Source organism: Neodiprion lecontei, chromosome 5 (genome assembly GCF_021901455.1).
Source record: "Neodiprion lecontei isolate iyNeoLeco1 chromosome 5, iyNeoLeco1.1, whole genome shotgun sequence".
In the NCBI taxonomy this organism is placed as follows: domain Eukaryota; kingdom Metazoa; phylum Arthropoda; class Insecta; order Hymenoptera; family Diprionidae; genus Neodiprion; species Neodiprion lecontei.
The window spans coordinates 6,315,484-6,328,916 of NC_060264.1; the positions used below are offsets into that span (position 1 = coordinate 6,315,484).

General features: G+C 38.9%; 1 protein-coding gene across 2 annotated transcripts in view; it reads left to right on the forward strand.

The window, feature by feature from the left end:
* LOC107221174 (alkaline phosphatase) overlaps window positions 1-13,433 on the forward strand; it is a 244,915-nt gene that overhangs the window by 176,453 nt on the left and 55,029 nt on the right. For both annotated transcript variants that reach the window (XM_046742377.1, XM_015660084.2), the window contains one exon: window positions 10,904-11,151. In XM_046742377.1, coding sequence (XP_046598333.1) covers window positions 11,038-11,151 — 114 coding nt within the window. In that variant the 5' untranslated portion in view covers window positions 10,904-11,037. The remainder of the gene's footprint in view (window positions 1-10,903; window positions 11,152-13,433) is intronic.

A 13,433-nucleotide genomic window follows, 5' to 3' on the forward strand; every position in this document is an offset into this window, starting at 1 on the left:
GAATCGTGTTGATTGAAAAGAAATGAAGACTGGGTTCGATTTTCAAACTGAAAAATGTAAAATTAGGGTATAATATTGTATACAATTTGGAGTGAAAAAAACATTACGTCTGTTTTGAGACGTATGAAAATAATATCGAATAATACGGTCTTCGCGTACGTACGCTTTGAGTTTTCAGTATATACTTACGCATAAACACATATAAATATATAAATTGTACGAAATATCTAGCTATTTATGTAGAAAATAAGAAGCGTGGCATCCGTTAAATAATATATTACATTTCGCCAAAGGTTCCTGGAAAATTTGGCTATGTAAAGGGATGTTTCGCATCTTTTGATATTTGCCCTAATTTATGAGGCAAGATAAATTACGTGCCTAGTCTTTCTCGTCCGCAAGCCCGCCTCGCCTTACCTTCCAACCCTTAACCCTCTTTTCCTCCCTTTTGCCGAATTACTTGTACCGTCATTTTGCATAAGAAACCGCTAACAAACTGGAGGGAAATGTATTCAGAGGCGTATCCTACTCCTGTCCCGTGAGCGTAAAACTCAAGCGTGTGTTTTCTCCTTGGGAAAAGTTGAGGGCACCGTCGCGTCGTCGGGTTATCTTGGAGAGTCCTGAGCCTTCGGCTATCCGTTACACTTCCGTATCTTATTACATAGACCCTAGAAATTTCAGCTCTACTTGTGCGAAAAGCCACGGAATTGAGTAATCGGCAAGGCCGATCTGCGCGCCGATGATAAAATTATACAAAACTGACGGGGTCGGGAGAAAAACACGAAAATTTTTCTTTCTACTTGTAGCTCGTCTAATGGCTGTGATAAAATTTACTACACATTTTTTATTTTTATCTTTATCGAAAATTATCAACCTTTCGACAGTCTCGATAACCGTTTATCGATTTTTATGATATTGCATAATTTCTTGTACGACGCGATATTCTGTGAAAAATATTTTCAAAGATTCGAGTACATTGGACGCTTTGGAAAAAAAAATGGACTATTTTTTGTCTTGTTTCAAGTCGAAAATCTTGTTTGAAATGGCGAAAAAACGATACCGTCCGAGTTTCAGCTCTTGATATTAAATTTTAGCGGTGCCTCGTCGCGATTTTTTATTTCCATTTCAATGACATTGGAATTTTTTTTTACACTTTGGAACTTTACAACCCGTCAACGCATTAGTGTACCGATAAGGCTGGAACGTATTTTTGTAGAGAATCGAACGCTCTGTAAAAAACGTCTGCTATCATTTTATGATAAATCTACTCTTTCAAACATTATATAAGGTCCTTTGTTGACCTTTAACGTAAGACAACTTTTTAAAGAGTAGATTTATCACAAAATGATGGCAGACCTTTTTTTGCAGAGCGTTCGAATCCCTACAAAAATACGTTTTAACCTTATCGGTACACTTAATGCGTCGACGAGTTGTAAGATTTCAAAGTTTAAACAAAAACGTTCCCATGTTATTTAAATGGTAAATAGAAAACTGCGTTAAGGTATCTCGAAATAATAATATTAAGAGCCGCAACTTGGACAGCATCATTTTTAACATCACTGGAAACAATATTTTTTGCTTCAATTTTGAAAAAAAAAAAACCAGACGATTTTTTTTGATAAAGTCTAACGTACAACGATTGAGGTAATAAAATATCGCGTAACCAATTCTGCATGCCGAATTTGTTGCGAATCCTAAACAAACCTAATATCCTAACCTAACCTAACGTTATATATGATGGTAGATTTTTAAAAAGTGTAGGTATAATTTTGACAACGTTTTTTTTATTTTATCGTACGCGCGGCCAATGCTTGCAAAAGTTGGAAACGGACGCGACGGCGTCAGCTTGAGAGCCATTCGACAATTTTCACTTGTTGTTACCCGCACCAATTTTCAACGCGTTTAATATCGGTCCCCAAGTTTATGGTGCGGTGGGCGGCCTCGCTTTACTCTTATGATGCGAAACCAAGTTCAGATGGGTGTGGCACATGTGCGTCGTACGCGTGGTGAATTATATTTCCCTCCGGAATTGAGCCGGAATTTTTTTATTTTTTACTTTTTTACTTTCGGACGCTTGATATTACTGCGAAGCTTTTATACAGTCGGACGGATTTCTTGGGATTTTAACGACCTTCGCAACGTCGTTGTAACGCGTCATTCTCTCGTCTCTGGGGGACCGTCAAAACTGGGAAAACCTTCGTCTCTGGAAAATCAGGTTTTCTTTTTCCGTCGTTGATTCTTTTCATCGAAACTCCAATCCGGCCAAAATGGTCGAATGAAATGAACCGACTCTCTTCTCTCTTTCTCTCTCTCTCTCTCTCTCTCTCCTTCTTCGTTCCTGAGCCGTCGTGTATTCTCCACTATAATCAGATATCTTCTCTTTCGTTCTTCTTTTCATCCCTCCCTTTATACTCATCCAAAAACTGACCTCGATCTCATGGAACGCGGAGCTACTTCCCTTGCACGTTTCCTGACAAATTTGTCAACGCTTTTTAGACACGTGTTACATTCTTAACGTCGAGCAAGAAATTGCCACGTCTTCTTGAATTGCATTTTCCAACATGTTTCGACGAATATACGATGTATTATTATGCGCTTACATCGATTCGTACTATAGTTTTGTAGATTATTCAAGACTCAGTCGTGATAAGGATGTTTCCCCATTTTTTACTGCAAAATTCAATCGAAAATATATATTAAATATTTTATATACATATATATATATTTTTTTTTTCTTCAATCGATTACACATTACAATATTTGGCCAGTATCTAGTTGCTAAAAGGATTTTTTCTGCACGAATCTAGAAAATTTTACTGCTCGTTGTCAGAGTTTGAATTTTGATTTGTAACGTTTTTAGCCCATTCCTTCTAAGAGTTTCAACTAATTTGTAGTCTTTAATATATTTGCTCTGACAGTTATGTACTTATCGTACAAGTTTCTGGAATCCATCTTTCCTAAATTACTGTTTACGTTTCGTCTGCTAATATCGAAATAATTTTCTCAAGCGTTAATTTTACACGAAAATTTCTGGTAATGGAAGTAAAACAAAATTTTACGGAAACGTCCGAGTGTAAATATTTTTCCATTAGCGAATCGGTAAATTTTTATTTTTTTCAATGCTTGTTATTGTACAGTTAGAGAAAAGAGTGCGCGAATCGAGTAGTATTATTTCTCTGCAAATCCAAAGCAAAGTGATTGTCGGTAAATAACAATATACGTGATCAGATATTGAAAATTGTAGTTGTATGAAAACCAGTATATACACTATGAAGTTTTAAGATGAAAAAAAATGTACCTGAACAGTCAGTTTCGAAAGAAAATCACATTTTGTCGATAGATGAGCATTTTAAGCTCGGTAGAAGATCGAACTCATTCGATTTTTCGTTTTTGTACATTTTTTTTATTTTTTCATTTACGAAGTACTGTGAGGAAAAAAACTTACTTTATTGCTTGCATCAATGAAAATATCAATTTACGTCGCAAAGAAGACCCACGCTTTTAAAATATTAAGCATCCAGTTGATGTTTCAGACGTGTATCTAACGACTTTTTTTTATTATTAATTCGTCTTACAAAATAGTTACAAGTTAGTATGATCTTTTAATTTAGGAAAATAATATTCCCGTTCGATATATATATATCGTAAAATTACGGATTGCGATCTTTGGGTTAGATACAAATCTCAAAAAAGAAATAATAAATGAAATACTAAAACTTGTTTCTTCATAAATTTAAATTATTTTAAAAAAATTAACAATCAAATGAGCACGATCTTCTACTGAATATGAAACGCTCATTTCTTGACAGAATTTGTTTCCACCCTGACATATACACTTAGTAAATTCAGGTACAATTTCATCTCTGTAGATATCCGGATGTGTCTCAATTTCCATAACAGTTGAAGCGCGTAGGGAAAACAATCAAGCTCCAATCAAAGCGAAAATCTTAAAAGTAGCTGGCAAGGAGGAGGAGGATGAGGAGGGAGAGGCAGGATCAGGCCTGGAGATGAAATCCTCAAAAGAAAGAATATGAGAAAAAGGGAGAGTGCGAGGAAGGGACGAAAAAATCAGGAAAAAGTTTAACACGAAAAAAGTAAATTGTATTTTCATTCTTCTCTCCCACGTACTGCTGAATATGAAACCGAGTAGGCGGACCTAGTTTTTGTTTAAGAAAAGAAAAGAAAAAAAAAACACGTTTTCCACTTCCATGGAAAATAATAATTTTCTGATCCGTGCAACCGGAACTCGGATATTCGCCCAACCGATGGCAAGAGTTCGGCCCGTTTGGGTTACAGAAACACGTGTGTACGTGACTCGAAATTTCGGTTTCAAGATATATTAGGCTCTGTGGTATATGTAGTAGTATTACATGTATATGTACACAGGGTGACACCAGGGTGTACTGATCAAATTGGGTTGTGGCTTGCGAGAGGACGTTGAATCCAATCTCGAACTCGGTACAGGTCCAGATGCCTCCCCCACCCCGTCATTCCCATTTTCCTCCCCCGTACCACTAAAGGATAAAGTACCTGGATAACGCAATTATCCTTATCAAAAGGGGAGGGGCGCTGATCGTTTCTCCCAGCCTCTCGAAATATCCACATTTCTCTCCCTGTCATTTTTATCGGTATCTCTTGTTCTTTCAAATCGCCAAGGTGTTCGGTTTTTTAATTTTTATTTTCTTCGCTTTTCACTTATTCAACTTTCGATGAAGCGTGAGAGACGATATGTTACTTTATACGGTAAATAAATATGAATTATTGGATTTGTGACTCTCCTAGGCTTTGTACGAGAGCTTTTTTGTGGACAATAAGATTTAGATTCCTAAATTGCTTGTGGAAAAATATTAGAACTCAATATTTTTAATGCGTAATAATATCGTAAAACATTGTCGTAGTACATTACGCTATAGCGGGAGATGATAATTTATTTGTAAATTGTATTTTAATTGTTTATCGCACGTGATACGCAAGTTGATAACATTGTGGGAATAGAAAATGAGGGGGAATGGATGGAAAATGAAATTATTTTATCACGGTGATTCGTAACTGTCAATGATGAATGCAGTACGATTTTAATCGAAAACCGTGTTCGCGGTTTAAAAGAACCGAAATTCGCTCGATACACGCGCGCAGTCAGGCAGCGAAAAGAATCGTGTTGCGCGTACGGTAAAATTTAAAATATACATACCCTGGGGGGGTAAATTAATTATTTTCGAAATGAGACTTGTCAGGTTTTTTAATATGTTCACAGGCGTTCGGTGCAAGCGACGCGGCCTGCACGTGGCAAAGTTTTTATTAAAGAACGTCGAAAGCCGGACGGAGTTTCAATTTGCAGCTAATATTATGCCTGGCGTGAACCTGCTCCATGCGGTATTAACACCGAGGTTATATACATAAGTATACGTACAACGTATGTACGTACATACGTACCTACGTATAAGCGACACGTATCCCGAGCACGATTTTCATTTCACACCATTTCTTTATTTTACTTCACTTTTCACACTTTTCGCTAACGAAATAACAAGGCTTATTAAAAAGTTTGGCAAACTAAGTAGGTACGTACGTGGCTTTCGAAGGAATGCGCCAGGCGCAAGCTCGATTTATGCCCTTGCTCGTTGACGGCTGCGAACACAAACCCTGTATTTGTTTCCACCGATATTTCACTCCTTGCTCATGGAAAACCTACTGAAATTACGAGCAAAGGCTTGAATATCGATGCTTAGTTTTATGTTGCTTCAAAATTGTTAGAAATCCAGTAGATTTGCTCGATTTTACTCTATGATGGTTCGTTTTAATTAGAAGAATATTTTTGAATCGAATATTCAACGATGCTAACAAGGAAAGTGTTTCGGTGAATGAAATTAACCAGCGTAGAATGAAAACGAACGGATCTACTTTTACAGACTTTTAACAAATTTGAGGAGATTCTAAACGGAGGATCGATTTTTAAGATTCTGCTTATAGTTTCAGTATTTTCTATTTTTGCATATGTATATTATAAAGGATCTTCGTAGCTCACTTCCTATAATTGTTTGACAAATACCCAATTTAAAATTAATATTTGTCAACGATTACTAGTCAACTAAACCCCTCAAATCTACGGTATAAAAATACTAGCAATCTAATTCTTAATCGAAGCGACATTTTTATTTTCGTTCATAATTTTTCCTTGGCGCAACTGGAGAGCTGGGCTTTCAGACGTCGCGTCGCAAAACTCCGTCTCAGAGGCGGCTGATTTCACGTTATTGCGCACTTTCGCCGTAACGTGCGACATTTGTCGCGACAAAAGCAGCCCCCCTTAATTCTGACAAAAAGCAACGTTAATTTCGCCAAAGTTGTCTTGTCCGCGTGGTATCTCAACAATGGGCCGGGCGATACACGCCAGCTTTTGCAACACCATTAGGCCTTTCCACTCACATCGCCCATCTCGTGACTGCCTTGGGGGCCGCTCTCTAACTTCGTAATTCTAATTTCTCGTGTACGCCTGCATGCAAAGAGTATAAGCTATACACCTACCGTGAGCGAATCTGCAAACGGCGGTTCTTTCTCACTTTGCTAATTTCCCATTAGTGGAAGATGGTTTGAAGTCGCACAAGACGTACAGTCGTGGTACCAAAAATTTGTTGGAACCTGTAAAAGCATTATACAAAAGTTTTGAGCTAATCGATTCGAATTTAGATTAAAGAAACGTCTCTTTGTGATCCGTAGAGAAAAGAAAAATTTTAAACGCTAAATTGCAACTGCAATCACGTTTTTTTTACTTATAACTTTAGGAAATCGTGTTGTTTTCTTGGTTGGTTTTTTTTTTTTTTTTTTTTCTCCACTAGAAAAACCACCGATTTTATTGAAAAGTAACCTCATTTTGTTCACTGTATAGAACAAATTTTTCTCTCAAGTTTATGGGACGGTAGAAAACATTTGACGCAACTTTGAACAATCGTTATAAGTTAGTTTTTATTCAGCACAAAATAATACACTACAGTCATCATTTTTATTTGCGAATGAAACGAGTTATTATTCATCAGATTTAGTCAAACAGTAGGAATTTTTTCGATTCAAAAATGGTAGAGTAACGTCATTTTTCTGATATTGACGATACGACGAACTGTTGAAAGTTAAAATTGCCTTTATTACGTACCAGATTTTTTTAGTCATTATAACTGGAATAGTTCGAATGAAACTTTTTGAATCTTCATTTCATCACGTCCTCTCTCAAGAATTTTATAACGTATGACAATTCGTCGACGTCATTCGTCGACATATCGAAGGACGGAGTTCATTTATTTTCATGCTCTCCAGAAAGAAATTACAACATTCTACCCCTTTGAAAATTGAAACGCGCGGGGTAAGAATCAGGTCAGAATCGAAGATCGAGAATGATAAAAGCTCGGAACTCGTGCAAGCGGCGTAACATTATACACGACTTTATACCCTACACATCCCGGAACTGCCATCAGCGTTATTGGATTTTCCAAGCTCCGCAGAGCGTATGAGAACTACTTCCGGTCTAACCAACTGAGAAATGAAAACAGTCCCGGGCGTTGCCCGCGGGTGGTCGGATCAGCCATTTTGAATTACTTGTCCTGGAGCATCCCTTGCTTGACCCTTTGCTCCCTCCCTCACTCCCTCACTCCCTCCATCGCCGTCGCACGTTACACCGATAATACCTCCGGTAGGTACGGAATTGTCGCTACAATATTCCGCGTACGCTGCATTGTTCTTGTTCTTATAGACGTAGGGAAGGGAATTTCGTCCCTCGGCTATTTCCGCGTCGCGTCTTCGAGGCAGGAGGTACGTATCTCTCGGACCCCGGACCACTAAGTGGGATTAATAGAACTGCCCGAGGTCCTTGCCCGCTTGGACGCTCGGATCCTGCGACAATTCAACCGACTCCTTTATCCGGCCACAGGATTCTGCTCCGTAGGGAGTGCTAATTCCAGCATCGAATCGCTCCTCGGATGTTCGTTCGAGCTTTTTTTAAGCTCGTAGTTCAGAGGGGAGCTGTCATGGGTCGGGGATAAAAACTTTGAGCGATCGGAACATTGAAATTTATTTTTTTTTCGTTTTGAAATTTCTACCTTGTTACTTTTATTTGGGACGGGGTTGAGGTGACGGATTTGAAAAGATCCGAGTGCGAATAATTAGGAATTATTTCGTGGCGAAACTTAAAGTAAGGAAGTCAAACTTGAAGAGACAAGAAAGCTATTCGAAGCAAGATTCTAAAAATTCAAGTTACGGTAAGAAAGTTCCAAAAAAATAAAGTTTCGATAGAGTAAAATTTCGAATATTAAAATATACCCCTACAGCATAGTTTACTCAACGAGTAGTTGTAAGAAATCAGAAATACCGAAAATCGGAATGACCAGGATTCCGAACGTAAAAATATCGAAAATACGAAACAAAGATAGATCAAAGTGGTGAAATTTCACCAAGGCAGAAATTCACGGAACCGAAAATCTTCGATCAATCAAACTTTGACTTGTCGGAATTACGCCCTTTCGGTATTTTGTCCTTCCGGAACTTTGCACTTTCGCAACTTTTAACCGTCGGGCTTCCGACCATTCGAAACTTTGATGTTTCGTCAGTTTGATTTCTTTACTTCCAGTTTGACCATCAAAAAATTCGGAATTTGGAATTTCAATCCCACCCCTTTTACACTTCTTCATTTTTCTACATCTCGACTTTTCCATGCATCAAATTTTTACGTTTTGTAATACTTTTCACGTCTCTGAAGATTCGACATTATCACCGTTCTATTTTCTGATTTTTCTTCAGTTTTACTACCGCCCGGAAACAAGGTTGAGACCAGGCTTTCATTCGGAAATTTCTCACCCATCTGTATAGTAGGAAATTTAGGAGAAAGATTCCTAATTAGGAATCCCCACCCAGGTCAGAGGTTAGCGACGGTCTTGAAATTGTGTAATAAACGAGGGAATCGAGGAATCAGGTGTTTGCGGTTTGGCCCCCTACTTTTCATGGCATCCGTTAAATAATCCAACCGCCCAAACATCGAACCGAAATTCACGATCGGGTGAAAATCAAACCTTTACACAATCCTCCAACCCTCGTTACGCTGCATGCGTGTCACGTGTGGTTGCTTATTTTGTTTTATTTTACCTTGATTTCCAAATTTTCACAATGTTATTCGAGTGGGGGACATCACAATTTGCAAATCCCTCAGGGATTCCAATTTATTTAAATTTTCATCTTTGGTACACAATCGACATTCCACAATTACTAAAAAAGCTTCCATAGTAGTTTAGTTAATTCTCAATTCGCAACCTGATATTTCCATTCAGCTGTTGAGTATAATTTCAATAGGAGTGTGAAAAGCTCGAGTCGAAGAACTTTGTACATTTTCGTTTTTACTTCATCTCGCGATTGAAATTCAAAAGCGGAACTAGATTATTATGTACGTCACTAAGGAAATAATCAATCTGACTGCAGAGACGTACAAAGAAAGATAGTGAATGAAATATGTTTTTTTGAACAGGGATTTCTTTTCTAACGCGAACGCCTAAGCTTGTATATCGTCACTCGTCAAATTTGTTTATAAACAATTGAAGAATACGCAAACGAACTTGGACCTTCTTGCAGAGAGTTTCCGCGTTACGTTTGTAACACCTGTTCCATGCGGAAACTGGTGAAAAAGCAATTTCGACGAATGATATTCGATCGACCTCGAATCGTGTCCGAAATTTTACTCGGCAATCCGACCCTCTGTGCTCTGGTTCATCGCGTACAGAACTACGTGCTTGCCGGGTGTGAAAGAGATTGAATCGAATCAAAGACTCGAATAATCTTGAGCGTGGGCGGGTCGCGTCGCCGACAAAACGTCCCTCCGTCGACACCCGGAATTACGTCGGCCGGTCAGCCGAGCCGAGATTCTCTCCTTTCTTCGAGACTTCGAAATGTCCGTCAAAACGCAGGGAGGGGAATTCCTTCGGAAGAGAATATCAGCTCTTCGAACTTCAATTGGGTCGGCGCGCGAAAAAATAACAGGATGTAGAAAGAAGCTCAGCCTTTTTATGCGATCCAGGCGATTGGAGGACGATCGCGTTCCTAATATCCAATGGCAATAGCAGTTTTTAGTTCCTTGGAATATCTCGCAGGTCTAATGGCGTAAGATCGTAACCATAAAAAACGCGATTTTAGTGGCAAAAGGGTCTGTATACGTATTATATATTAGGTTGGTCCTTATTTGGGGTGTTTTCGAATTTTTCTGCAGACAAGGCGGAAAAAGTTTGCAAATAAATGAATAAAAAAGTACGCGAAAGCGCCATGAATTTTCCCATGTAATTTCAATGGGAATTCGGACTTGCTGCACTATTTTTTTCGCCCCCGCCTAAATAGTATTTTAAAAAATCTGAAACTTGGCATATGTCTTTCCTATATTCACAGATATACTATAAAAAATTGGGCGATTTACAACGATGAAATTAACGAAGTACCAGCGCATCAAACTTGTGTGTTGAAGTAAAAAATCACCATTTAACGAAATAAATGGATTGATAAATAATATTAAACAATTAGATTCTATTTATATAATTTAACGAAATAAATGGATTAATAAGATAATTTCTTACTTCTTTCGATAAAATTCGGTAATCGCAGATATTAGAAGCACTTGAATTTCGCTAAATTCGTACCTTTCCATCTCCTATAATTGCTTCGGTATTTTGTTCTTGTTCCTTGAAAAGTGGAAAAAAGGCCCAAACTATTATTCGTCTCTTAGAATGATTTTCAGGAAATGATGAATTGATCGAAGCACCTGCAGATTATATTTCATATTACATAGATAAGGAGATAGACAGATTCGTCCCTCTTCCACCCTTCGTTACTTTCCTCAGTCCTGCAGCATTCTCAAACTATAACTCGAACCCTCGACGGTTTGTTGCAGAAAGAGAAGTTTGGTACGAGGCTGCGACCAGAGCCATCGAGTCGCGTGTTAGGCAGACGGCAGCATCTTCCGGAAACCCCGGCACAACGCCGACGAGCGTCGCCCGAGGTGTAGTTCTCTTCGTCGGTGACGGAATGGGCCTGAGCACCCTAACGGCCGCCCGAATCCTGTCGGGTCAGCGTCACGGCAACACCGGAGAAGAGGCTGAGCTCGCCTGGGACACCTTTCCCGCCGTCGCCTTGGCGAGGGTGAGTTTTCCGCATTTATAAACGTAACGCAGACGAGTGTAAGGCGTGGCGGGCATTAAACAGCCTTTCAGTCACGCTGGCAAATGTTCTTACCGCCTACTGTGTATCCATTTTTTGGATATTCAGAGAACTTTGAAAACACATTTCTTTGCGCGCTTTTGCTGTTTCCTATACTATACTAACAGTTTTTCGATACCCGAGAGTAGTTATTGCAAATTTTGTTCACTATCTTTTAAAGTATAAACTCTTAAAAAGAATGTCCTGAATAATGAATTTTTTTAATTTTCAAAATTGTCAAAGTGAACACATTAGCGCAATTTCACCAACTTCCCGGATATTGTTTTCATCCCGTTAGTATGACACGCCTGGAAAAATTGGTTCAATTTTCCGCTCTGACGCGGTCAACTCCGTCTTCGAGTAATCTTTTTACGTCATTAATTTTGAATCTTGTGTTATGGCTTTTCACGCAACCTTTCACCATCGGCCATATCATTTTGATTGGATTTAGCTCGCAATATAGGGATGCAATCGATGCACTTTTTGAAATTGTCTCTTATAACAGACGCGACATTCAATAATCCAGCCTTTGTTAATATAAAGTCGATTAACTTTTTTCCGAATTGCGTCTATATCAAATTCGCGGGTTAATTAGCTGCCGGAAATACGATGTTTATTTTTAAAATTAGTTGTCGACGTAACAATATCTGTATTTTTGTAACACATGACCGTATTTTTTGTAAAAAAAACGAAAAATCGTACGCTGGGTTTTAGGAAAAACTAGTTTCGAGATGAACGGAAAAGAAAGTACGAATGCAATTATTCGGGTCACGTGCAGTCTTTGTTTGGTTCACATTATAATCACATTATATAATTGTTCTTCTGTAGCTGTTTCAACAACTGGGCCTGTTTTTGAAAAATCTACGTTCTTGGCGAGCCACTGTCGCGTTTTTCCGAGCTCGTATATCCCCGGTTTTACAACGCAGTTTGTTGGCCTTCTAAGCGATGTCCCATTTTCAGATTCAACACGTTCGTGATCACCGTGACGCTTTTATACCCATCGTTGAGAATGCTGGTATACAGCAACTTGAGTAGCAATTTTTACGATTTCCGCACCGCTCGAACAAGTTTTTTGGGCCATTTACCAAAGAACAGCGTTGCAGCTTTCGTTGCTATTTTGTCCGATGCCTTCTTCACACCGCTCCAACAATTCGTCCAAACTCGGGTCATTATGAATTGGTCGAATGGCAACTTGAACGCTCTGTTGTTGATGAGAGGACCAGAATCGACACTGATTAGTTCACAATTGTTACAAGTCATGACGACTTTGAAACCAAGACCACTTCTTTCAAACGTCAGCACTGAGGTAGAGCTTGAGCTTGGCTTTTTTCACGCGACGCTTACGCTTGTGAACACAGCAGTCGTATGGAGTTGGTTTAACCTTTATTCCCAGCATCTTATTGTTTCGGCAAAGTAGCGATGGAACGATTCGCATCAAAGTATTTTATCGCACTCGTTACTTTCTCATTTCACTCGCCATTTGGAATCGTCCTTACATACATGTACTCGCAATACTTCACCTCACGTATTGTCTACTATTTCAGAATCACATCCATCTCTACCATTCGTGTATTCTCTCGCCCTTACAAAACCTCAGTTATCGTTCCTTTCTATCGCGATACACGTCGTACTGGCATATTTCTCAAATAAGATTTCTCGTTTATTGTTAATCAAGTCTAACGTAATCTATTTCAATCGTCATCCCGCTTTCTCTTACCACAGTCATTCATCACTGATTCGCTGATCCTACGTCAGTGATCCATATCTAGCGCTGTCTCTCCAAACACTCATATATTTTTAAAGCTGCTAGACTTCTCTCCTTGAATATTATCGTTGAAATATATAATGCCGTTCCAATCAATATCGTTTTCACCGTAAATTATATTCAGGTACCATCTGGCAGACTACTGCAGAAACACTTGATACAGTCGTTGTTGTCTTGGGTAAATTCACCGACACACCTCTCCAACAATTCGTTCTTCGACGGGTCTTCGTAAGTAGGACAAAAGGGCTTCGGTAACGTCTTTTCAGGTAGTGGTGATTTATCTTCGAATCTAGCCAAATTGTCCGTGCCAGCAACGTGTTGGGATTTACACCACGATTCAATGCCTTCTGGGCACGTAAAATCTCTGGGATCTTCTACGGGTGATGATTTGTAGTAACAAGCCTGCCATGTACAATTTTACATATCGTCCATGTTATCAGAATGACAACGAATTACGAGG